The following is a 24,079-nucleotide window of genomic DNA, read 5'->3' on the forward strand; positions in this document are numbered from 1 at the left end:
AGGTACAAGCAGTCATCTGGGAGAGGTGTTCATAGGCCAGAGCCAAGGCTTCAGTCCCCCGGACCCTCTCTGACCTCCAGACCCCTGTGGAGTCTGGGAAGTTAGGACACCCTTCCCCCATGGGTATCCTTACCAATAATTCTCAGGGTCTCCTGCCTCTCCTGCCCCAGGAGGAACCATGGAGAAACCATATCTGTGCTGCTCGACAGGATAAACAGCCACCACTCACCGGCTGCTCACTCCCAGTTTGTATTCAATACACAGATAACTTCTGATCCTCTGACCCAGCTGGGTTCCTCACAGGGACAGCCTAACCCTCTCTTAGCCCACAAAGTGGGTTCCTTATGCCCATTTTTCAGATTACACAAGAGGGTCTAAAGACAAAGGCAGTCACTCACACATAGTCAATTGGCAGCAGAGCCTAGTTTCTGTCTGCTGGTGTGGACCCTATGCTTCTCTGGCCCTACAAGAGTGTGGGGCTTTCCACTCTGATATTTGAAAGAACAAATGGATATAGATTTATCTCAAGGTGGTCAGAAGAGAACAGTCTCTCCATTTCCACCAGGAAAGGAATGGTCAATGTCCCCTTAAGAGGAGGCACGGGTGTAGAAGGGGTTGGCAAGGACAAGTGGGACCCTCAACAGGGAAAGGAAAACCAGGAGGGCTCAGATGACAGGAAGATCCCTGGCTTCCTGTGGTCCTGGCCAGCAGGCAGGGCAGGGAAGGCCATCAGCTTGGGTGCTGCTGCTGCATGCTCCGACTACACATCTGGAAGATGAGCCCAGCACAGCGTGACAGAGGACAAACCAGCAGAAAGTCAGGTTCCCAAGGTCGTTCAACTTCAGGGAATTAACCCAGACTGACAGCTGCCCCACTTTGGAGCTTTTATCTTCAAAATTCAGCTGCACTCACTGTCCTGCTTGCCCCCTCCCACAGCCACCCAGCCCTTCTAACCCCCCTCCCAACCTGTGCTAGGGTCAAGTCAGCACTCTGGTTCAAGCAGAGGAGGGTCTCACACATGTGCATTTCTCTGGGCAGCAGGATGCCCACAGCAAATGCCCTGTCCCCTACAGGAGTTTTCAGGAATACAACTGACATATACACTCAAACCCCAGGACAGAGACAAGACATGAACACTGGCTGGACCACCAGTTTGCCCTGAGACCTTAGAGGAGTCCCTATGCCCGTGCCTGTGCCTGTGAAGTGGGGCCTGGTCTCCTGAGTCTCCCCAAGCAGGCAATCAGTTGCACACAGCTCTCCTCCTTAAGGGGACCCTCTCCCTAAAGCAGTGGAAGGCCTCCCAAAACAAACACCTGGCTCAGGAGTCTGAGGGACTTCCAACTGTGCCCAGAATGTTTCACAGATTATCAGTGTGTTTGGACATAGTGAAGACAGGGCTCTCTTCTGCTGATCCCAGTGTACTTGAGAGGCACCAGGAACTGCCCTCACATTTACACAGGTGCAGCTGGGGCAAAGGAAGGGGTGCCTCACCTCTAGGCCTGCAGCTAATGCCCTAGCAACAGGTTTATAGAAGGCATGGACCCTAGGATGCCAGAAGTCCCACTGAGGCTGTGAGGCTTTAGCATACTATACTACCTATCTGAGCTTCCAAACTGACATCTGGAATTTGAAAACACACACTTATCTCCACTCAGTAAACATGAGCTCCCTGACCCACTGGCCTCACTAAGGGCTTGGGAGAGTAACCAGTACAGAAACAGAGCAGCCCTGTCTGGGATATCATTCAGATTCCTTTTCTTCCCAGAATCACCCTGACTCTGGCCTGCCCCATGGACTTGAAGAACTTCCCCATGGATGTCCAGACATGCATCATGCAACTGGAAAGCTGTGAGTCTCTTGCTGGAGGTCTCCAAGGATAAGCCCACCTACACAGACACACATACACTCTTACACATACAGAACGGGTAGAGTCCCACACTCTTATCCCTGGGAGGCCAAGCTCTGGGGCCACTGGTACTTTCCAAAGGCGGCTCCATGTCCCCTGAGCCAGCACTCCAGCAATAGGAGAAATGCTTAGCCAGTCCTGATGAACTCACAGCAATGCTGCCCCAGTGAGGGGTGGGGTGGGTAGGATAGCTCTGCTCCTTCTCTCATTTCCTGTCAGAGTCAGGGGAGAGGAGGTACAGGGAGGAGAAGGGATGGACATAAACCCTGAGCCAGCTTTAATATCCTCTGTGAGAGGAAGAGACCTGGCCTTGTGGGCTCTCCCCAGGTACCTAGCATCCAACCTTCCCTCCAACTGAGACACCTCCCTCTGCTCCCCTCCCAGTTGGCTATACCATGAATGACCTCATCTTCGAGTGGCAGGAGCAAGGGGCAGTGCAGGTGGCAGATGGGCTGACCCTGCCACAATTCATCCTGAAGGAGGAGAAGGACCTACGCTACTGCACCAAGCACTACAACACAGGTGGGTGCATCCCAGAGCCACCTGCCCTGGCCCCACAGACCCACGGTGTCCAAGCCACACAGCTCTATGTGCAAGTCATGTCACTCATGGCTCCAGCCACATCAGCACACATCTGACAGTGTGTCCCATGTGCAGCCCAGCAGGTTTGTGGGTTACACTCTCAGGTCTGTACAACACTGCTCAGTAGCACAGTTCTGAGAATGAGCCCCTTCTGTTAAGGGACACATGACTCTATTTGGTGGTTAAGAATCTATGAAACCAGGAGTCGGGCTGTAGAGCAGCTAGTTAAGCGCACATGGCACAAAGCGCAAGGACCAGCAGGAGGATCCCAGTTCGAGTCCCCAGCTCCCCATCTGCAGGGGAGTCACTTCACAAGCGGTGAAGCAGGTCTGCAGGTATCTTTCACTCCCCCTCTCTGTCTTCCCCTTCTCTCTCCATTTCTCTCTGTCCTACCCAACAATGACTACATCAATAATAACTACAACAATGAAAAAACAAGGGCAACAAAAGGAATAAATAAATTAATTAAATATATTTTTAAAAAGAGTCTATGAAACCTGTAAAGTAGCTCTGCTACTGTCTTCCTGTGAGTCTTAGGCAAGTGTCTAATGCTCAGGCCACACACACTTACCATAGAGGAAGCTGAGAAAGACCATGATTTTTACAGTGAACATGACACCCTGCTTAAAATGAGCCCAATCCTGAAGAAAAGGGCAGAAGAGGTGTTGGAAGGATACCTAGCAGTGCCTGCAAGGACAGAGAATGCTCACAGTGGACTCACAAATGGAAGCCAGCTGGGAGGCCTGGGGGTACAGAGGAACTGCAATCCCCACCCCACCAGCTGAGTGGAGCAAATGCCAGACTAGTGACAGCCAAGGGAGCAGGGTGACCCTCAGGGAACTCTGGTGTAAGGAAGCCAGGGAAGTCTGGACAGCAGGCACTGACTGTGAGAACAGCTGACCCTGAATTATATCAGAGATGTCTCAGACACTGGGAGAGAGAGAGAGAGAGGAGAAAGGTGCTCTCCATGAGAATGGTTTCCCAGGAAGCAAGCTACCACTGGGGCTCTCACACCACCACCCTTGGCATCATAGAGCTCATCACACATTATGGCATTTGCTCATAACTCTTGACATTTTACAACAGTTGGCTCTGACCCTGCTCAGGCAAGTACAGCCCAGGGAACCCTAGGAAGGCCCCAGAGATTACGGTCTGGTGGTCTGGAGCTGAGTCCCACACAAAACTTGCCTGTCCTTGCTCCAGAGTTATCCCAAACCAGCACAAAGAACACCCACCTGCCAACTGTGCTGTGTCTTAAAGGCTCTGACAAGCACGTGAACAGTGCTGAAAGGACAGGTATGGTGGCATTTAGCCTGAGGGGTACATGTCTGAATCCCAACAGAACAGGATGAATCAGAGCTCCAAGAAGGGGGCTGCAAAATCAAAAGCTCAAGTGCAAGAACATGTACAACATGCTCAAGGCCAGTGAGCAGGAGCTGGGTCCGGGTCCCACTGAGACTGATGATAAAGATGGTGAGAAAAGGTCAGACTAAAAAGAGCTTTCCCTATAGGTAAAGTGGATTTATTTTTTTCTTTTAAATTTATTTATTCCCTTTTGTTGCCCTATTGTTGTAGTTATTATTGTTGTTGTTATATAACATGATGTCATTGTTGTTGGGTAGGACAGAGAGAAATGGAGAGAGAAGGGGAAGACAGAGAGGGGGAGAGAAAGATAGACACCTAAAGACCTGCTTCACTGCCCGTGAAGCGACTCCCCTGCGGGTGGGGAGCGGGGGCTGGAACCAAGATCCTTATGCTGGTCCTTAAGCTTTGTGCCTCCTGTGCTTAATCCGCTGCGCTACCACTCAATTCCCTAAAGGGAATTTCTTATATGCAAGGGAAGAAAGGGATGTTCTAGAAGAGAAAGTAACAGGATGTGGGTGACATTTAGGGAAAGTGCCTGGTGGAAAGGCAGAGAATTGCCCCATGTAAGCAACAAAACAGGGCTGCCAAAGACTAGGGCAGCCTCCATCCCTGAACCTTAGGGAGGTGCGCAGGCCCAGGTGCCACTTCATGTCACTATCACAGTGGTCCATGACCAAATATACAGCTACAAGGTGGCTTCACTGTTGTCACTGTCCCTGGCGTACCACATAGAGGAGACAGGCACATTGAGTGTGAAGCTGTTCTGACTTAAAGCCTTCTTCCTGCCCACTGGCCATTTCGCCTCCTCACGGTAATTTCTTGCAGGTAAATTCACCTGTATTGAGGCCCGCTTCCATCTGGAGCGGCAGATGGGCTACTACCTGATCCAGATGTACATCCCCAGCCTGCTCATCGTCATTCTCTCCTGGATCTCCTTCTGGATCAACATGGATGCAGCCCCAGCCCGTGTGGGCTTGGGCATCACCACCGTGCTCACCATGACCACCCAGAGCTCCGGCTCTCGAGCCTCCCTGCCCAAGGTGAGCCCCCTGCTCAAGGGCACAGACTCCTGCAGAGGACACTCCCTGTCTACCTTAGCTATGGGGGTACCTGCCTTCCTGGCCCACTGCTCTGGGCCAGACACAGCATTCTGACCTTCCAGGTATCAGCACTGCACCCAGCATTCTCTAGAGCTGGCATGGCTGTGTCCTGTATTCTGCCAACATTAGACACTCTACTTCATGCACTGTCCACACTCTCCTCACAGCCACCCCTGCTCCATTTTCTACAGATAGGGCATTCTACTCCTTTCCCCAGATGGAGGATACCTTGTGTTGGGGGTCTCCAAAGTCACCCCCACACTAGGAGACTGAACAAGATCAGAGCATTCACAACTGAATTTGTTACAATGACCAGCTCAGAACCAAAAGTGAGATAAGGAGGAAAATTTCAGGCAGGCTGAAGGACCCCTGGGAATACAGGTGACATGGCAGGTGCTCTGGCCCAGGTACACAAAGGAACCAATGTTAGTGTTTCTTCCCAGAGAGACAGAGAGAGACATCATGTTGAGACTCGTTTAAGATTCAGTGTCCAGGGTTCTCCTTGGGTGTTGGGTCTAGACACCCTCTCCAGGCACCAAAAATGCTAACTCCCAGTAGGAAAATGGGTGCCAGAAACACAACCATCTAGGCCCAGGGAGTGGGAGGTGGGGCAGGGGAAACCTGATCAGTGAAAGAAAATGGGGACCCTGCCCAAATCCAAATTCCCAGATGTCTGTCATTCAAGGGAACCATTTCACTTCACTCTCACTCCGCTCGGTACTAGACACACTCCACTCCTGCCACCAGATGCATTCTTCCACTCCATTCATACTACCAACCCCAGGCACGGAGGCCCGAGGTCACCTTGACAATAACTGCAGCATTATGTTCTGCTGTGAGACCCTGCATTGTGCTGCGTTCACTCCTAGCACCAGACATGGTGTTCTGCTCCCTGCAGACACACCCCCCTCCCATTCACCCACATCAAGGGACATGCTGCTCCTTTCACTGTGAGTGTGGCTCATTCAGCTTTCCGTGGTGCGGGGGCTGCATCCTACGACATTCCCTACCCTTGTCTGAGCAGTGTTCAGCTTCACGCACTCACACATAATACTCTACAGTTAATACAGTTAATGCCAGATACCACTCTGCTCCTTCAGCCTTGTGAGAAATGCAGCATTCAGCCGTTTCCAATTAGTGCTGCCCCTCACATTCTGCTTTGATACAAAAAAGGTGGAACAGATAAAGAACATTGTAATGCCCTTCACCTGAATTGCTACTATTCACCATTTGCCACATTTATTTTCTCTCTGTCTACATGTAAGTAGATAAGTAGGTGAGTAGATGGGTGACATTTTTTATTTTTTGGTATAATATTTATATATTGGATAGAGACAGCCAGAAATTGAGAGGTAAGGGGGAGATAAGAGAGCAAGAGAGACAGAGACACCTGCAGCAGGGCTTCACCACTCACAAAGCTATCCCCCTGCAGGTGGGGGCTGGGGGGCTCAAACCTAGGACCTTGAGCATTGTAATGTATGTGCTCAACCGGGTACACCACCACCCAGTCCCAATGGGTGAAATTTTTTGTTGGATCTCTGAAGACTATATATCATGACAATTCATCTCTAAATAGGGAAGAAGGATCGTGAGGACACTGTCACATTAAAAAAAAAACTATTAAAATGCAAATGATTACAAAAAGACAAAATAACTATTATTAAATAATATGGTGCCGGGCTAGCTTCGAGGGTTTTTCTTCCTGGGCACGTGCTCTCTGGGTTGGAGAGAGCTCGACCAAAGCCAACCTGGGCTGCTGCTTACTCAGAGATGCGGGAGAGAGACCAGGAATTTGTGGCAGAGCGGGAACGCAATGCAATACCTTTATTGATCAGAGACAATGCATATATATATATCTTTAACTGGAAGTGGCAAGTGGGAAAAGGAAATGGCTAGGAGAGGGGGGTGGAGAAAAGAGTGCAAAAGTAGAAAGTTTCCATAGCAGCTGTTTGTTGCAAAGGTTCTAACCAGTGGGATTAACCAATACCCTGCAGACAGGGCAGGTCTCAGGCAAAACAATGATTATGTAAATAGACCATAGTATCAGTGACGGAGCAGGGGGGCTGGTGTAATGCCCAACAATATGGTGGCTATTACTGAGTTATAAATAATATCATCATCCAATATAGACCTTTATTCAAACTTTTCTGTCAAAAAAATGTCACTAACTAACATAATGAAGGAGCTGTTCAAAACTCCTACGGTCTATGGCTGCCCTTTCCATCCAGAATGTCTCCCTTTGGTTTGGTTTTTATGAGATTATTGTGCTTTTAATATGTTATATGACATATTCCATTTCCCATCAACACTGGACATCAATCTCTCCTCTACCCACTCTTACAACAAGATCCAACACTTTGCCCTTTATGCTACTAACATCTGGTTTTAAATTCTGCATATTCACAATAAATGTATAAAACCAAAGTCTCCTAGTTTAACCATTAACACCTGACAACACATTTTGCTCAGCTCAACTGTAACAAGTATAATATCCTGCATCCTTTCCCTTATATTAAACTCAGCATTTCACCTGCTACTCTATTAGTAGTTGATGCCATGTTCTCTTTCACTGATACTTTTCACAAGACTCAACATTCTGCTGCCCCCATTATCAATACTCCACTCAGTATTGAGTTCTCCTTGCTTTCATACTCAACCTCATATTCCTTCCCACTCAGTTTAAGTGTAAAATACAGTGGATAAAACATTTAGATTTAATACCTAATGTACTGACACATCTGAACACCCTCATCACTGTCAAATTCCAAAAAATTTTCATTACCCCAAAAAGAAGACCCACACTTGGGAGTCAGGAAGTGACGCAGCAGGTTAAGCGCACATGGCGCAAAGTGCAAGGACCGGCTAAAGGATCCTGGTTCAAGCCCCCAGCTCCCCACCTGCAGGGAAGTCACTTCACAAGCGGTGAAGCAAGTCTGCAGGTGTCTGTCTTTCTCTCCCCCTCTCTGTCTTCCCCTCCTCTCTCCATTTCTCTCTGTTCTATCCAACAAAATCAATAACCACAACAAGGGCAACAAAAGGGAAAATAGACAAAAATAAAATAAATAAAATAAAAATAGAAGACCCACACTTATCAACAGTTGCCCCTCCTCCCCCCACCACCATCTTTAGCAACCAATAATCTTTCTACCGCTATAGATTTGCCTGTTCTGGATGTTTCAGATATATGGAATCATGATATAAATACTATAATGCCTAGATTATTTTGCATAATATTTTCATGATCATTCATGCTGTATAATATAGTAGTACCTTTTTTAAATTTCTTTATTGGGGATTAATGTTTTACATTCAACAGTAAATACAATAGTTTGTATATGCATAACATTTCTCAGTTTTCATCACAACAATATAACCCCCACTAGGTCCTCTGTCATCCTTTTTGGACCTGTACTCTCCCCTCACCCATCCCAGAGTCTTTTACTTTGGTGCAATACACCAACTCCAGTTCAGGTAGTAGTAGTACCTTTTTCATGAATGGATAATACTCTGTTATGTGGGACTGGCAAGATAGCTCACTTGGAGAGTGCACTGCTCTGCCATGTGTACAATCGAGGTTCAAACCCAACCACAACCATAACAAAGGATGCTTTGGTGGTGTGGTTTCTATGCTTCTCACCCCTCTGGATCTTAAAAAACTCTGGAATAAGAACAGATCACATTATGTTTATTTTTTATTTAAGAAAGGATAAATTAACAAAACCATAGGGTAGGAGGGGTACAATTCCACACAATTCCCACCACCCATTCTCCATATCCCATCCCTTCCCTGATAGCTTTCCCATTCTCTATCCCTCTGGGAGCATGGACCCAGGGTTGTTGTGGGTTGCAGAAGGTGGAAGGTCTGTCTGGCTTCTGTAATTGCTTCCCTGCTGAACATGGACGTTGACTGGTTGATCCATACTCCCAGTCTGCCTCTCTCTTTCCCTAGTAGGGTGGGTCTCTGGGGAAGCAGAGCTCCAGGACACATTGGTAGGGTCTTCAGTGCAGGGAAGCCTGGCCGGCATCCTGATGGCATATGGAACCTGGTGGCTGAAAAGAGAGTTAACATACAAAGCCAAACAAATTGTTGAGCAATCATGGACCCAAAGGTTGGAATAGTGGAGAGGAAGTGTTAGGGGGGTACTCACTGCAAACTCTAGTGTACTTCTGCTTTCAGGTATATATTTTGCACTAGTTTATGGATACGTGTGAACATATGTTCTCTCTCACAGAATCTGGTCTATATCTAGGTTTTGGGACTTTGTTAGAAAGTGAACCACCTGGGATGGAATTAGAGAATACTATGAAAGGAAAGGTCTCACCCGAGTAATGAAGCTGAAGGGTTGTCATTCCACACATAAAATCAGTTGATGAAATTTTGGGTTATTTATACTTTTGGTTATTTTATACTATATGTATAATGCTGCTATGAACATCTGTGTACAAGCTATTGTATGTAAATGTTTCTAATTCTCACAATATTCTAGGAGTGGAATTGTTGGGTCATGTGGTAACTATATGCTGAAATTTTGAAAATTTTTCAGACCTCCAAACAACTTTCCCAAGTGGCTATACCATTGTATAATGCCACCATAGTTTTGATTTCTTCCCTTCCTCACCATCATTTCAACTGTAGATAACTAATAAGTGAGAAATGATATGTGTGGCTTTCATATTTCACTAGCAATGCTAAACACTACATCATATTACTAACCATTTCTATATATTACCTTTGAAGAAACATCTGTTCAAATCTTCTAGGGAGTCAGGCAGTAGTGCAGAAGGTTAAGCGCATGTGGCACAAGGACCGGCTTAAGGATCCTGGTTCAAGCCCCCGGCTCCCCACCTGCAGGGGAGTCGCTTCACAAATGGTGAAGAAATGTCTTTCTCTCCCCCTCTCTATCTTCCCCACCCCTCTCGATTTCTGTCTGTCTTATCCAGCAACAACGACAGCAATAACAGCAGTAGTAATAACGATGATAAACAAGGGCAACAAAAGGGGAAAAGTAGCCTTCAGGAGCAGTGGATTTGTAGTGCAGGAACCAAGCTCCAGAAATAACCCTGGAAGAAAAAAAAATCAAGTGACCATCGATCCATGAGTTTACTCCTGGACTCAACAGCTCTATGCCTTTGATCTGAAGGTCTATCCCACAGCGGAAGCACAGTTATTACCATAGTTGTGTAGTAAGTTTCGAATGGGTAGTGTGAGTACTCCTACTTTGTCCTTTTTATTTTTTTAACTCTGTTTTAGTTACTCTAGGTCCTTTGCATTTTTGTGTATAAATATAATAAACATTTTAAAGTCAGCTTAGCAACTTATATAAAGAGAAGAATTTTGAGGGTGGGGATAGATAGCATAATGGTTATGCAAACAGACTCTCATGTTTGAAGCTCCATAGTCCCAGGTTCAATTCCCCACACCACTATAAGCCAGAGCTGAGCAGTGCTCTGTTTTTTTTTTTAAAATTTTTTTATAAAAATGCAGTCAATAGATGAATCCAGGGAGTAATTCCATTTCAACATTCTGTTTTTGGATCCACAAACACAGATGTCTTCCCATTTATTTAAGTCACTTTTACTTCCCTTCAATAAGTATTCTAAGTTCCAGTGTACCAGTCCTGCATATATTTTGCTAAATTTATTTCTTTTTGATGTTAATAGTAAATGAAATTGTTTCTGGCAGGGTAGATAGCATAATGGTTATGCAAAGAGACTCGCAGGCCTGAGGTTCTAAAGTCCCAGGTTCAATAACCTGCACCACCATAAGCCAGAGCTGAGCAGTGCTCTGGTAACAAAAAACAAAACGAATGAAATCGTTTCTTAATTTCATTTTTGGACTATTCATTCCAGCCTATAGAAATACAATTGATTTTTTTTTTCAAGTTGATCTTGTATCTTGCAATCTTGCTGAACTCATTAGCTCTATTAGATTTTTTTATGGATGCCTTGGATTTTCTATACACAAAACTATGTTATCAGGGTCATATATCTCTTCTTCCTTTCTCTCTCTCTCTCTTTTATTTTATTTATTTTTTCCTAGCCCCTCCTAGCTAGAAACTCCAGTAATATATTGAATAAAAATGAGACACAAACATTTTGGTATTGTTCCTGATATTAAAGGGGAATTTTCTTTTTCAAAAACTAAAACAAAAAAAAAAAACACTATTTCATATACACAGCTGTGAATTGTTCCTAGATGTTCTTTAATAACTTTAGGAAACACCCTCCTGCACTTAATTAATTCAGTTTTTCCATCATGAAAGGTACTGAATTTTTTTTCAAATGTCTCTACAACTATTTAACACATTTGTCCTTTATTTTTCTTATTTCTATATGTTACATTCCTGTGATAATTTCCACTTGATCACAGTGTATGCATAGTCCTCCTACTGTGTTATCAGACTTACTTTACACCTATTTTTACTTTGTTCTTATCATTTTATTAGGTGTTAATGGTTTATAGTACAGTTGTTGATACATGAGTACAATTTTTCATCTTGGGTTTGTTTGCTTTAGTGTATTTTCTATATTCCTAAGGTATTCCTAAGGTAGTTCTCTTATGTTGTTTAATTTTGTTAAAATGGTAATACTATCTTTTTTGAAAAAGTTGGCATTTCCTTCTACTTTCATTTTTCTGAGTACATGAGAAGGGTTAGTGTTAATTCTGTAAATGTTAGGCAGAATTCATCAATGAAGTCACCTGGTCCTTGGCTTTTCTTTGATTACTAATTTGTGTAGTGTTTTTATAGGCCTGATTCATATTTTCTAATTCCTGACAGTAATTTTTCTAGAAATCTGCTTCTTCTAGTTTATCTAATTTCTTCTTCTAGTTTATCTAATTTGTTGGTACACAGCTGTCCATAGCAATCCCTTATAGTTCTCTTTACTTTTATGAAGTCAATAGTAATATCCCCTTTCACTACTGACTTTAAAGATTGGAGTATTCCCCACCCATCCCCCAGCCCCTTTGCTCAGATTCTGTTTTTTCAAAGAAGCAACTTTTGGTTTTATTGATTTTTAGTTGCTTTTCTTTTTTATTTAATTTCTTTATTGGGGAATTAATGTTTTACATTCATTCAGTTGCTTTTCTAATTTGCTCAATTAGCTTGACAGTTAGCTAAAACGTGAACAGACATTTTTCAGTCTTTGTCCAGGGGTTGTATGTGTGTTAAGGAGCATCTTTCCACACTCCACGAGGCAGTGACTATCTTAGACCCTTCACACCCTGATAACCAGAGCCACTCCCAGGCTCACACACAGAAACACAGGAATATGTCAGGGCTTTCTAAAGCCTCTGATGGACATCTCAGACTCTAGCTTATCTTTGCAAGCTTCTTGATCAATCTATTGTTTGCCTCTGCTGTGATATACTGCCTCAGGAGGACATGGTATTCAGCAATTGTCACTGATTATTTTGAACAAATGCCCCCAGGGAAAAGGCCACAAGTCAGGTCAAATAAAGATGGCCTTGTGAGTGGGGTCTTAAGTGAACAGTAAGACATGTTAAATCCTGACACTTTCTCTGGGAATGGGGCTATCAAGAAACTCCTTCTCTACCCCAACCAGACACTGCAAGAAACTGTTCTATTTGCATACTATAGGTTTTAAATGCTGGTATAAAGTTGTGATAGGAGAATGGGGCCAGAGAAAGAGAAAACACCACAAAATCCCAAGGGAAAGGAAAACATATGTCTACACAAAAGCTTAAACACAGATGTTCACAGCAGCCAAAAGGTAAAAACAGCCTAAATGTCTTCAGCTTATGAATGCATCAACAAAATGTGGTACATACACACAACAAATATTATTTGGCCATAAAAAAAGAAAGAAAAGAAACACTACAATATGGATGAGATCTTAAGGACATTACATCTTTCTGGTATTGTGTAAGAAGTAACCTAAATGAAAAGGAACCAGTCACAGAAATGTGCTTATAGAAGCAGAATGTAGAGTAATCGTTGTTGAGTTCTGGGAAAGGAATATTGGGGGAATGGAAAAGGGGGAGCTTATAGCTAAAAGGACTGCTTTTGGAAGTGGTGAAAGCATTATAAAATTCACTATAGTGGCCATTGCACATCTTTGTGAATGTATAAAAACCACTGGGTTGTAACTAAAGGTATAAATTGTATGGCATGTGAATTATATCTCAATAATGTGGCTTTTAATGTCACAAAACTTGGGAGTCTTACTGAGAGTCGGCTGTTTTTCCTAATGAAATGTTTACAGGACTACTATTAGCTTTTGGTTAATTAAAAGAGTTCTTGAAAAGTTGTTTCTAGCCCATTTTGCTGTTCTTATTGCTTTTATAGAAGAGTTTATAAGGATCTTATCTGCCACTTGCCCTGACATCCCTCTTTTGCTTTTAACACTGGGAATATCCTGTCCCACAAATGATGCCAGGCAGACAAGCCTCCTCTTTAGACTCTTTCAGGCCCCATATCCTGTCCAGGGCTCCATGCATCTCTCCTGTTTTTCTCTGTACCCTAACATCCCTGCAGAGAAAGGGGGAGCAGTGAATGAAGAGAGTTGCTGGGGAGCAGGAAACACCAGTCATGCTCATCATGTCTCTCCCACACTCCAGGTGTCCTATGTGAAGGCCATCGACATCTGGATGGCCGTGTGCCTGCTTTTCGTGTTCTCTGCCCTTCTGGAGTATGCTGCTGTCAACTTTGTGTCTCGGCAGCACAAGGAGCTGCTCCGATTCAGGAGAAAGCGAAGGCATCACAAGGTAGGCCTTTGGGTCACTGCCTTTGAAGGGACAGCTGGTAGGAGACAGGAGCATGCCAGGCAGCCTTGTCTTGAGATGCTTGTTTCACTGGACCATCTCTCTCACTGGGTAAGGCAGACACAAAAAGTATTGGGGTAATCTATAGCTGGTCACTTTTCCAACCACAGTAATAAATACTACAGAAACAATCAAGTCATACCTGATGACAAAAAGGAGTTTGACAGGGCCAAGGTAGTAAATACTTATGAGTGCACACATGGACAGCGGAAATTGCTCACTGGAGCTAAAGCAAGACTGACTATTGCAATGGGCTTGGCTACAGAGGGAACTGCATGGAGGTGGTAATTTTTTTCTTTTTTAAAATATTTATTTATTCCCTTTTGTTGCCCTTGTTTTATTGTTGTAGTTACTCATGTCGTTGTTGCTGGATAAGACAGAGAGAAATGGAGAGAGGAGAGGAAGACAGGGATAGAAAGATAGATACCTGCAGACCTGCTTCACTACTTGTGAAGCAACTCCCCTGCAGGTGGGGAGCCAGGGACTTGAACAAGGATCCTTACACCGGTCCCTGTGCTTTGCTCCACCTGTGCTTAACCTGCTGCACTACTGCCCGGCTCCCTAGAGGTGGTATTTTAAGTCAAAAATCTAGACCAGGCAGTGGCACACCTGGTTAAGTGCACACATTACAGTGTGCAAGGATCTAAGTTTAAGTCCCTGGTCTTCACCTGCAGAAGAAAAGTGGTGAAGCAGGGCTGCAGGTGTCTGTCTTTCTCTTTTTCTCTCTATCCCCCTCCCCTCTCAATTTCACTGTTTCTATTCAAATAATAAATAAAAGATTAAAAAAAAAGAGAAAAAGAAAGAAGGAAAAAAAGAGTCAAAAATCTAGATCCCATGCTTTTACTTCCTATCTCCAGGAAAGTGCACCAGGCAAGAGTCTCCCAAGAATGACTTTATTTACCATCTTAACTGAATAGAGGAGTATTTGCCAGACCACTTCCGAACAATCACAGCCTTTTGTGAACTCAAGAGGTTTGTTTTATCCAGCAACTGCCAGTGGGATGTGTGCCTGTGGGAGCAAACTGGCTCCACATCCCAGCCAGTGACTAGGGACCTTCCCCAGTAGGTAGGCCCTGGCCCACAGCCACTTCCCAGGGAGATGGGCCAGAGACTTGCTTCTCTCGCCAGTCTCATCATCACATCAATTTGTCCGTTGTACCCACCTTTCTTCCCAGTTTTCCAGTTCACAGCTATCTTGTTTTCTCCTCCTGCTTCTTATTTTATTGAGATTGAAAGAAATTGAAAGGGAAGGGGAGATAGAAAAGGAAAGAGTTGTGAGAGACCCTTGCAGCACTGCTTCATTGCTCCTGAAGCTTCCCCCCTACAGGTGGGGCTTGTACACTGTAATTTGTATCCTCAGTCAGGTGTGACACCACCTGGCCCCCTGAACTGCTTTTCCATTGTACTCTGCTGGATGCCAAACCACTCGTTCGTTTCCTTACTCTCAGCTGAAGCATGTCTTCCTGAGACTCTAGTCAAGGTGCAGGACTTTCTTTCCAGTCATACAGTTATATTCTCCTAAGGCTCCTAGCCAAGGAGAAACTTTTATTTTTTTAATATTTTATTTATTAATGTGAAACACAGGAGAAAGAACCAGGCATCACTCTGGTACATGTGCTGCCGGGGATTGAACTCAGGACCTCATGCTTGATAGTCCGATGCTTTATCCACTGCACCACCTCCTGGACCACAGGAGAAACTTTTCTTTAAGTCACACCCTGGCATAGATGGTATCATCTGGAAGATGGGATACTTATTCATATGCCTGGGGGAAGGAATATCTTGTTCTACATTACACAAAAATGGTATTTGTGCTAGGAAAGGCCATGTTCTGAGTTTAGCTCCTTCTGAGCATTTATCTTGATCTATAATTATATATGCAACAATGTGATTGTTTCATGAGCCTCAATCCTAAATTATATGCTCCATAAGGACCGAGACCTTATCTATTTTGCTTGATGCTAAACCCCACAATGCATAGTCAACAGCAACAAGCAATTGCTGGACAAATGAACAAAGAGGAAGCTTTCTAGTGAAAGACTTCCTAGTGAGAGCTTTCCAGCAGCAGATTAGGGCAACCAGGAACCATCCACTGCTATCTACCAACCACACTACAGCAAGCTCTTACAGGCTTCAGAATGACAGTCTTCCTGCCACTTGATAGAACAGCTCCCCTGCCCTAGTCACACTGCCCAGTGTGCTCTATCAGAGGTCTCTGCCCTTTAGTGTACTTTCCTGTGACTTCAAGCTGGCCTCTCCCTAGGCCCAGTCTCTCCATCTGTGAAATGGATAAAGGGGCTAGTCGGGGGCTGTGTTGAGAATCAGACCAGATGTCAAGATGCTTTGAGTTTTGTTCCTGCCACACAAGTGCAGGGATTAAAATGATTACACAGCACAGATTTCTTTCAGTATGTTTCTTAAACATCAGCAATCTGATCCAATTAACTTCCAGCAGTTTACCCCAGGCAGAAAACAGACACTCCAAGACAGAAGATGTCCATGGGAGTTATGTATAACCATCTTTCTAACTCATTACTGAGAGAAGAAATTCTCTTGGGCACAGCAGGCCATTCCTGGTCTTAGGCTTCCATTAGGGAATGTGGATGCCTGACCTCTGACTCTCAAAAATAATCTCAGCCAGATCTAGCCACTCCCAGCTATCACTGAGATCTTGGTCTTCCCCACCCCCCCGCCACCATAGTCTAGCCACTTCTTATGGTTCCCTCGGCTCAACAAAAGTCACTATATCTGTTGTATAGATTTACTTAAGACTATGCCTACAATTTTAATAAGCATCAGGTAACTGGATTTGCACGGTATACCTCCAGGGGGCATTGTTTGCACCTAATTAAAATGTGTGTAGCACCCCTTATGGGTGTATAGAACTTTAGGCCAACCACTGTCTCCAGCCTGGACAAACGCCCAACTCAGCTGTTGCTTATTTTTGCTTGAGCAGGTAAACAGCCCTATGCTTATTAGGTCTTAAGCAAATATTTAAATAAATTTAAATGATTATCTTTAATTTCATCAGCAGTAGAGTAAGTTACCTGCATTCAAAAATCACGGGTCTATCCGCTTCATTGGACAGCCCCAGCAATCTGTTCCCACGTAGGAGTAGGTAGAGTAGCTTTCAGGTGTAGCCTCCTAGTCACCAGACCCTTTTACTTCTCCCCTCTCCTTCCTATTTGCATTTCAACTAGTGTGACATTATTTTATTGCCACCAGGGTTATCGATGGGGCTCGGTGCCAGCACTAAGAATCCACCGCTCCTGACAGCATTTTTTCCTTTGTTTTTTAATTAGGAGAGATAAATTGAGATAGAAAAGGGAGAGACACCTTCAGACCTGTAACTGCTCATATAACGCTCCCCTCCTGCAGGTGGGGAGCAGGGGTTCAAACCTGGATGCTTGTGCATGGTACTGTGTGAGCTCAGCCAGGTGTGCCACTCCTGGCCCCATGTGACCTTATTCTAGGGGCTCCAAATGCCAAAAACTACAAGGCTGCAAAAGCCCCTCTGGGCAGGGGTTGGTGGTTGGTGAGCTAAGAGGAGCCTGAACATCAAAGAGGCATGTGTGACCAGGTGTGAGGGGACAAGCTAAGAGTCTCCCATCTGACCTCATGTTGGGTAGAAAACACTTGGCCCCAGAGCACCCTCATATTTTGTGAACTTCTATGGTTCACATAGAGGCCCCTCATATTTTGTGAACCTCTATGAACCTCCTCCAAGCTCAATACCAGCATTTTCTCTTCACAAGAATACATCTAACCCCCTTACAATTTCAGATTCTACTGGATTCCATGCTTTTACTTCCTATCTCCAGGAAAGAGCACCAGCCAAGAGTCTCCCAAGAGTGAATGTACACACCGTCTTAGCAACTGAATAGAGGAATATTTGCCAGGCCATCTCTGAATGATAGCCTATTGTGAATTCAAGAGGTTTGTTGCACCCAGCAACTGCCAGTGGGAGCCTGTGAGACCTGCCCTCTGCTGGGAAGAATGAGAACAGCACAGCCCTGTCGAGTCTGTCCAGGGCTTCTAGGATCACACCTGCAGAGTAAAACTCAGTCATTAACCAAATGGGGCATTCAGTTCAACCCCATCCCTCCACTTTATGGCTAATGAGGAGGAAGACTTCACCCCAAGTTTTACACAAAGGTTTCCCTGTATGAAACTAGAGTCAGACACCCCACTCTCCATGGGTCTGATAACTAGACGGGCCCCAACTCCTCTACATGGCCCTGGCACAAACTCTTTTATGAGCAGGGCTGATGTCTACCTGCACAACCCCATCTCCCACTTCTGCCAGGAGGGTGTCAGACCAGGCACATCCAGTAGTCTGAGTTCTTGTGCATTTATCATGGGTCTTAAGACCATCCCAGTGCTAGGAATAAACCCCATTAAAAGAGGGAGGGTAAAGGGCCAGGTGGTAGTGCAGAGGGTTAAGTGTACATGGCATGAAGACCAAGGACTGGCATAAGGATCCTGGTTCAAGCCCCTAGTTCCCCACCTGCAGGGTTGGGTCACTTCACAAGCAGTGAAGCAGGTCTGCTGGTGTCTATCTCTGTCTCCCCCTCCTCTATTTCTCTTTGTCCTATCCAACAACAGCAGCAATAACAACAATAACAAGGGCAACAATAATAGAAAAATGGCCTCCAGGAGCAGTGGATTTGTAGTGTAGGCACTGAGCCCCAGTGATAACCCTGGAGACAAAAATTAAAAAAGGGGGGGGGTAGGGAGGCTGATGCTGCTGAAGACATACACATCAACATTTCTTATTTAAATAATATTTTCTGAGCTGTGTGATTATGTTCAGGAACTATGCACACAAATTCAGTGTGGAGCATGCCTTTGTCTTTGCAGAGCTCAGTCTGGTGGGGAAAGAAGTGGTGATGAGGTCTGTGATGGGAGGTGTGTGCAGGGAGCTGGAAAAGGGCACAGGAGCACCTGGCCTGCCTGTTGAGTCAGGGCCGCTCAGAGAACGAGTCAGAAATAAGGAGCAGTGGGGTCAAGTGTATGTCCAGGCAAAGAGGAACTAAACAAGCCCCAGAGCTAAGGAGGCACCAGCACTTTCAAGTGTGCACTATTCCAGGGAGATTGGAGCAAAAACCACCAGGCACAGGGTCCTGGAGAGCAAAACAAGCAGCTTCTGCATTTTGCTTATCATATCAGGACTTTTTCCTTTTTTTTTTTCCCCACTGAGTTATAACTGACATATAACATGAATTTCAGGTATACACATATATAACAGTGACTCAAGATTTGTCTCTATCACAAAATGACCACCACAGTAATCTAACTCACATCTGTCACCAGTTTGCCATGTAAGGATTTGCTCCTGAAGCTGATGTCTGCTAAAAAGTTCTAACAAAAGATGACCAGTGAGAACTGTGTTACAAGCGGGGGGGTAGGGGGATCCTAGGGACGGGGGTGGACCAGACTGTGGCTGTCACTAAACAGTGAACCTTGTTCTGCTGGCAGGGATAGAGCTGTGACTTCCCTGGGCGGCCTAGCTGCACCAGGACAAAAAGAAAGGCTCCTCTCTAAATGCCCCCTTGTGGAGGTGACATGGCCCACCACTGGCAGCAGGAGGAGTCGGGGGAGGGGGGAGTAGGTAGTGAGGTAACACCAGCGAGCTGATGAGTGTGCAAAACATATGGCAATGGAGCAGAGTATGCAACAAAGGTGAGTTGGAACTAAATAGCACAAAGTCTTGAATTGGTTCAATCCAAGTGTGCCTGAGGTTAGCAGGATGCAGAAATATGAAAGCAAAAGAAGCTACAAATGAAAGGGAAACCCAAGTAGCTGTGTTCTGGGCCACAGCCCCATCCCCTGACTCAAGGGAAGGGGTAGATGGAAAAGGGTGAGAAGGCAATAGAGGCAAAGCAGGGGATCACTCCAAATTGTGCCCTGGCTCCCAACAGAGCAGCACAGAGCATCTGCTCACCTAGAGTTGAGGTGAAGGGAGAGATCCCCACTCACAGGAATAAATGAGAGCCCTGAGACCCATAGAAGAGAGTGACTTGTCTATGGTCCTAAGCCAGGGAGCACCAGGGCTAATAAGAACCAGGATACTGAGCCCACCTACATCCAATCCCCTGGTCTGCATCTGTTTTGGTACCCAGGGGCACCCTCTTTGTAAGGCACAGCTCAAAGCCTTCAGAAACCTGGCTGGTGTTTTCTAGAGGGTCAGTGGGGACTGGCCTGACCCAGTTCAGGGAGCACCTTGCAGGGAGGGTGCCCAGCTCTGTCTCATTTTCAGTAGAGCCCCATGTTGAATCTGTTCCAGGAGGATGAGGCTGGCGAGGGCCGCTTCAACTTCTCTGCCTATGGCATGGGCCCAGCCTGCCTGCAGGCCAAGGATGGCATCTCGGTCAAGGGCGCCAACAACAACACCACCAACCCCCCACCTGCTCCATCTAAGTCCCCAGAGGAGATGCGGAAACTCTTCATCCAGAGGGCCAAGAAGATTGACAAGATATCCCGTATTGGCTTCCCCATGGCCTTCCTCATCTTCAACATGTTCTACTGGATCATCTATAAGATTGTCCGCAGGGAGGATGTCCACAACCAGTGACGGTCTGGGGCAGGGGGCTGGGGGAAGGTGGAGAGGGACAGAGAGGAAGCCTAAGGAAAGGGGAGGGGCACAGCCCCTCTGCCACATGTGCAATAGCAAATGCTGATGCATGAGTCCTAAATGCAGCACCATCAATCCATCCTGGGGAGGGGGGTGCTTTACAAACATAGGAACTGAAGGGGGATAGGGGGCGGGAAGCGGGAGTGACCACTCACAGAAATCTGAGATATTAGGCTGCATGGTCTTCCTATTTGGAAGGGTGTACAGTCCGCCCCAGGGCAGTAAGAAAGCAATGTAATATATGATATATACTCATGCTTAATATTAATGCAGAAACCACAAGATTCATTCCTTAACCTATGCCACCTAGTAACTGCTTAAACTTTTAAAGTCACAGAAATGATGGACAATTTTTTTCCCCAGAGTGGAAACAGTCACAAATAAGCTTGTTCTGGTGTGGGCCGTACCACCTCTCCAAATACCATGCCATTTTCAAGCTAGCCCAGGGGGGACACAATTCAAAAAGCCATTCTGTCTCCACTTCTGAGCGCAGTAGGCTAGGCTTGGGCACTGGAAATGGGGCTAGTGGAGAGCAGAGAAGGGGGTGACAGGGATAGGATATCTCCCAGACCAAGGACTGAGAATCTGCCCATCTCAGTCCCCAGGTCTCAAGGCCAAGGACTCAAATGGGCTTCTCTGAGCCCCTCAGTTCTGAGCTTAACACCCATCACTCACCCTTAACCACTACCAAGAAATTTGTTTCATGACATTGCCAATATGCAATCTTTTTTATGGTTATAAATAATCTCAAGATATAATATGCAGATAGATGAGGTATAAATCAATGCACTTTTTCAAATGTCTATTTTTGGAGGAGTCTCTTGGGAATTGCAAACGGGAGTGTGCTAGTCAGGAGTGAAATGAACTTATGGCTGAGGGGCTGCAGTGGCACATGATGGCACAGTGGACAACTGTGAGGCAGCTGCAGCTCAGATGTCTGGGTATTAGTCAGGGGTATTTAGAATGTCTTCATTATATTATATTTTGGAGGTATTTAGAATGTCTTCATTATATCTTGGCATTTCACACACTATAGTTCATGTGGGGAGTTTGGGAAAAATTACTCTATTATATTTTTGTAAGTCTTTTTTTCATTTTCCCTTTTGGTACTTTGTTAAGCTTTAACATTGTGAGAAGTTAGAAAAAGAGTTCTCTTTCCTTAAACTCTGAAGTGCCAGAATTATTGCAGGATCATTAAGGCACTCCCAAGAAAAAGGACAGAAACAGGACTGAAGGTGGGAGAGCCCTTGTGAAGGACTCAGTGTTTGCAGATGAAAAAGCTGCAAGATGGATGGTGGCAGAACTAAGAGGGAGCTGTCCAGTAGCCTGTCCCCTCTACCCAGGCCACTCCAATACCCACTGCTAAAATACCAACTTGCATTTCTTTCTTTAAAGTGCATTGCCATAGCTTTGCATCAGTTTAGTAGCTGACAATCAGTTTGTACTGAAACATCAGGGGTTTCCTTGTGATTTGTGACAGTCCCCCAGAGCACCTCTCCTAGGGAAACATCTCCAGTCATCAATGACACAACTCCTGAGGCCTAGAGTAGTCCCAAGGAAGAATCTAGGGTGATTTAGGTAAATAAAATGCACTATGCAGCCAAAACTAGATTTGGTTTTGACATTTCAATGATATGTTCACATTCCAAGGTCAATGAGTGACTTGCCTTTCTTCTTTTGGCCAGTGAAGGTCAAGAAACTAGGCTATATTCTAGTCTCAGATGGTCTTGGATTGAACCTGAGTCCTTTTTCCTAAGAAGCAGAAAAAGTAGTAAGAGTGGGAGCTAAGTCCCATTTTTCCCCACTGCAAACATGTTAGGAAAAAAAGTTATAAACGCATTTGCACCACTTATAACCACCAGTTCAGGATGAGAAAATTAGGCCTTGAACACTACTCACACCTTCCATTAGCATGGTGTCACTTTACATAGGGAAGAAAACCTCAGTTCAAGAAGAGAACATCAGGCTTTGAGCCACTACTAGCACCTTTCACTAGCACAGTGTCACTTTACTTGAGGAGGCAACCCTGAGTTGGTGCAGGGGCCTCTGGAGAAGTTGCTAGCCCCCTCCACTAGCACTTTAGGGAATATCACTTTTAATGGGAAAAATGAAGAAGCCCTTCTCTCCATCAGAAGGTCTAAAGCCCAGGGAAGCCAGAGAGAAGAAACACAAGGTCTCAGGAGGGACCACTCCAGGACATGCTCCCACATGCAGTCATCTGCAGACCTGGATTCTCCTAGACAGAGCAGCCATAGCATATGTCCAGCCCCTGCTGGTCCTTTAACTTCTGCCACCATGTTCAACTTGTAGGCTGACTAGGGGACTCTGGGTCTCACAGCAAGACTAACAGACAACAGGACTATCTCTGTGAGACAAGAGGGGAGGCACTGCAATCTATCATTATCCCAAGCTTGAGATCCCTTATGCAGAATGCATGAGAGCAGTGAAAAGAATCTGAATTTTAGTTCTGATACAGCATGCAAGGTAAGTCAGACTCAAAGAATAGAATAACTTAATAGACAACACATTTGTCTCATAAGCAAAAGAGATCAGAGAGGATGTGCTCTCCCTTTCTGGCTCTGACTGTTCATACTTGCTCAAGTCCACAGAATGAAAAGGGGGTGTCACTTGGAAGTCTGTCTTCCAGGAGAATGTGCACATGAGTCCAAACAAATCTTGCTACCTTTCTATTTTGGAAGATTTCTTTTTGCCCTATTTTATCTATGGTGAGCAAGGCTGGGAAAGCACATAGGTCATTATGAAGGCAGAAATACCCTCACAACCAAGAAAAGGTGCACAGTTTATCATCACTGTCTGATGTAGTCAAGACTTAACAATATATTATGTGGATTTCACCTTTGTAAAAAAAAATCAAGCCATATTAGGCTAAAATAATAGTTATAATTTTTAGGTGGTTCCAAACAAGCAGGGCAATACTTTCCTATTTCCACTTCATCTTGAGCATCTAGAATAGAGTCTTGGTCTGCATCCAGCAGTGAGATGGTAGGAAAGTTGATTTAAGAATGATGATAAAGGGGTCACTTTGTTTACTTGTATAGGGAGAACAGTAGAGAGTAGATTTTACCCAACAGTAAAACTCTGTTATTCCTAGGACCCAAACTTAGGATACAGCAATTGAGGTGACTCTTAATACTAATATAAATAAATAAAATAAATACTAATAAATGCCCATCTCTTAGTTTATAACATATTTCTGTTTCAAGAATAGCCAAAGTAGGTGACTCAGTTCTGCCACCTGCTGGTTCTTTCAAATTTCCAAAAATTAGTTCCTGGCTAAGGCCATACACGACGGACATGCCTGAATAAAAGGGAAACTGTGAGTTAGCGATACCTTAAATTTGCCTCTATTTCAAGCCTTGTCCAGTCATTTGATCCAAATAATTTCTTCCTTTAAGCTGGCAATATTAGTAAGAAATACACCTCTCACCTCAGAAGGCTGACCAAAACTCTTCATTCTATTTTATCATACTAGAGATAAAGCAAATATAAAAGGCATTAAGTGGCTCTTCCCCTTCAAATCACATAAGATTTCTATAAATTTTATTTTTAAAAAAGAGATGGTGTTTGAGAGGCTATGGAATACCAGAGAGCAAAAGAGGCTACTGCCCTAGTTCAGCTGGAACTGTCACAGAAAGGAGCAGTGTTCAATTCCTAGTGAACCACATACTGAAACTAAAGGGCATGAT

The 24,079-nt window shown here is 44.9% G+C and overlaps 1 protein-coding gene across 2 annotated transcripts in view; it reads left to right on the forward strand.

The window, feature by feature from the left end:
* GLRA1 (glycine receptor alpha 1) overlaps positions 1 to 20,425 on the forward strand; it is a 46,013-nt gene extending 25,588 nt beyond the window's left edge. Inside the window, exons 4-8 of one of the 2 annotated variants that reach the window (XM_007528762.2) lie at positions 1,766 to 1,848; positions 2,291 to 2,428; positions 4,679 to 4,893; positions 13,535 to 13,681; positions 20,025 to 20,425. In XM_007528762.2, the coding sequence (XP_007528824.2) occupies positions 1,766 to 1,848; positions 2,291 to 2,428; positions 4,679 to 4,893; positions 13,535 to 13,681; positions 20,025 to 20,312 (871 nt within the window). In that variant the 3' untranslated portion in view covers positions 20,313 to 20,425. Of the gene's footprint in view, positions 1 to 1,765; positions 1,849 to 2,290; positions 2,429 to 4,678; positions 4,894 to 13,534; positions 13,682 to 20,000 lie in introns of both variants that reach the window. The other variant, XM_007528761.2, reaches the window with a different exon arrangement.
* Positions 20,426 to 24,079: the final 3,654 nt, after the last annotated feature.

The sequence above is a fragment of the Erinaceus europaeus genome, chromosome 9 (genome assembly GCF_950295315.1).
Source record: "Erinaceus europaeus chromosome 9, mEriEur2.1, whole genome shotgun sequence".
NCBI lineage: Eukaryota > Metazoa > Chordata > Mammalia > Eulipotyphla > Erinaceidae > Erinaceus > Erinaceus europaeus.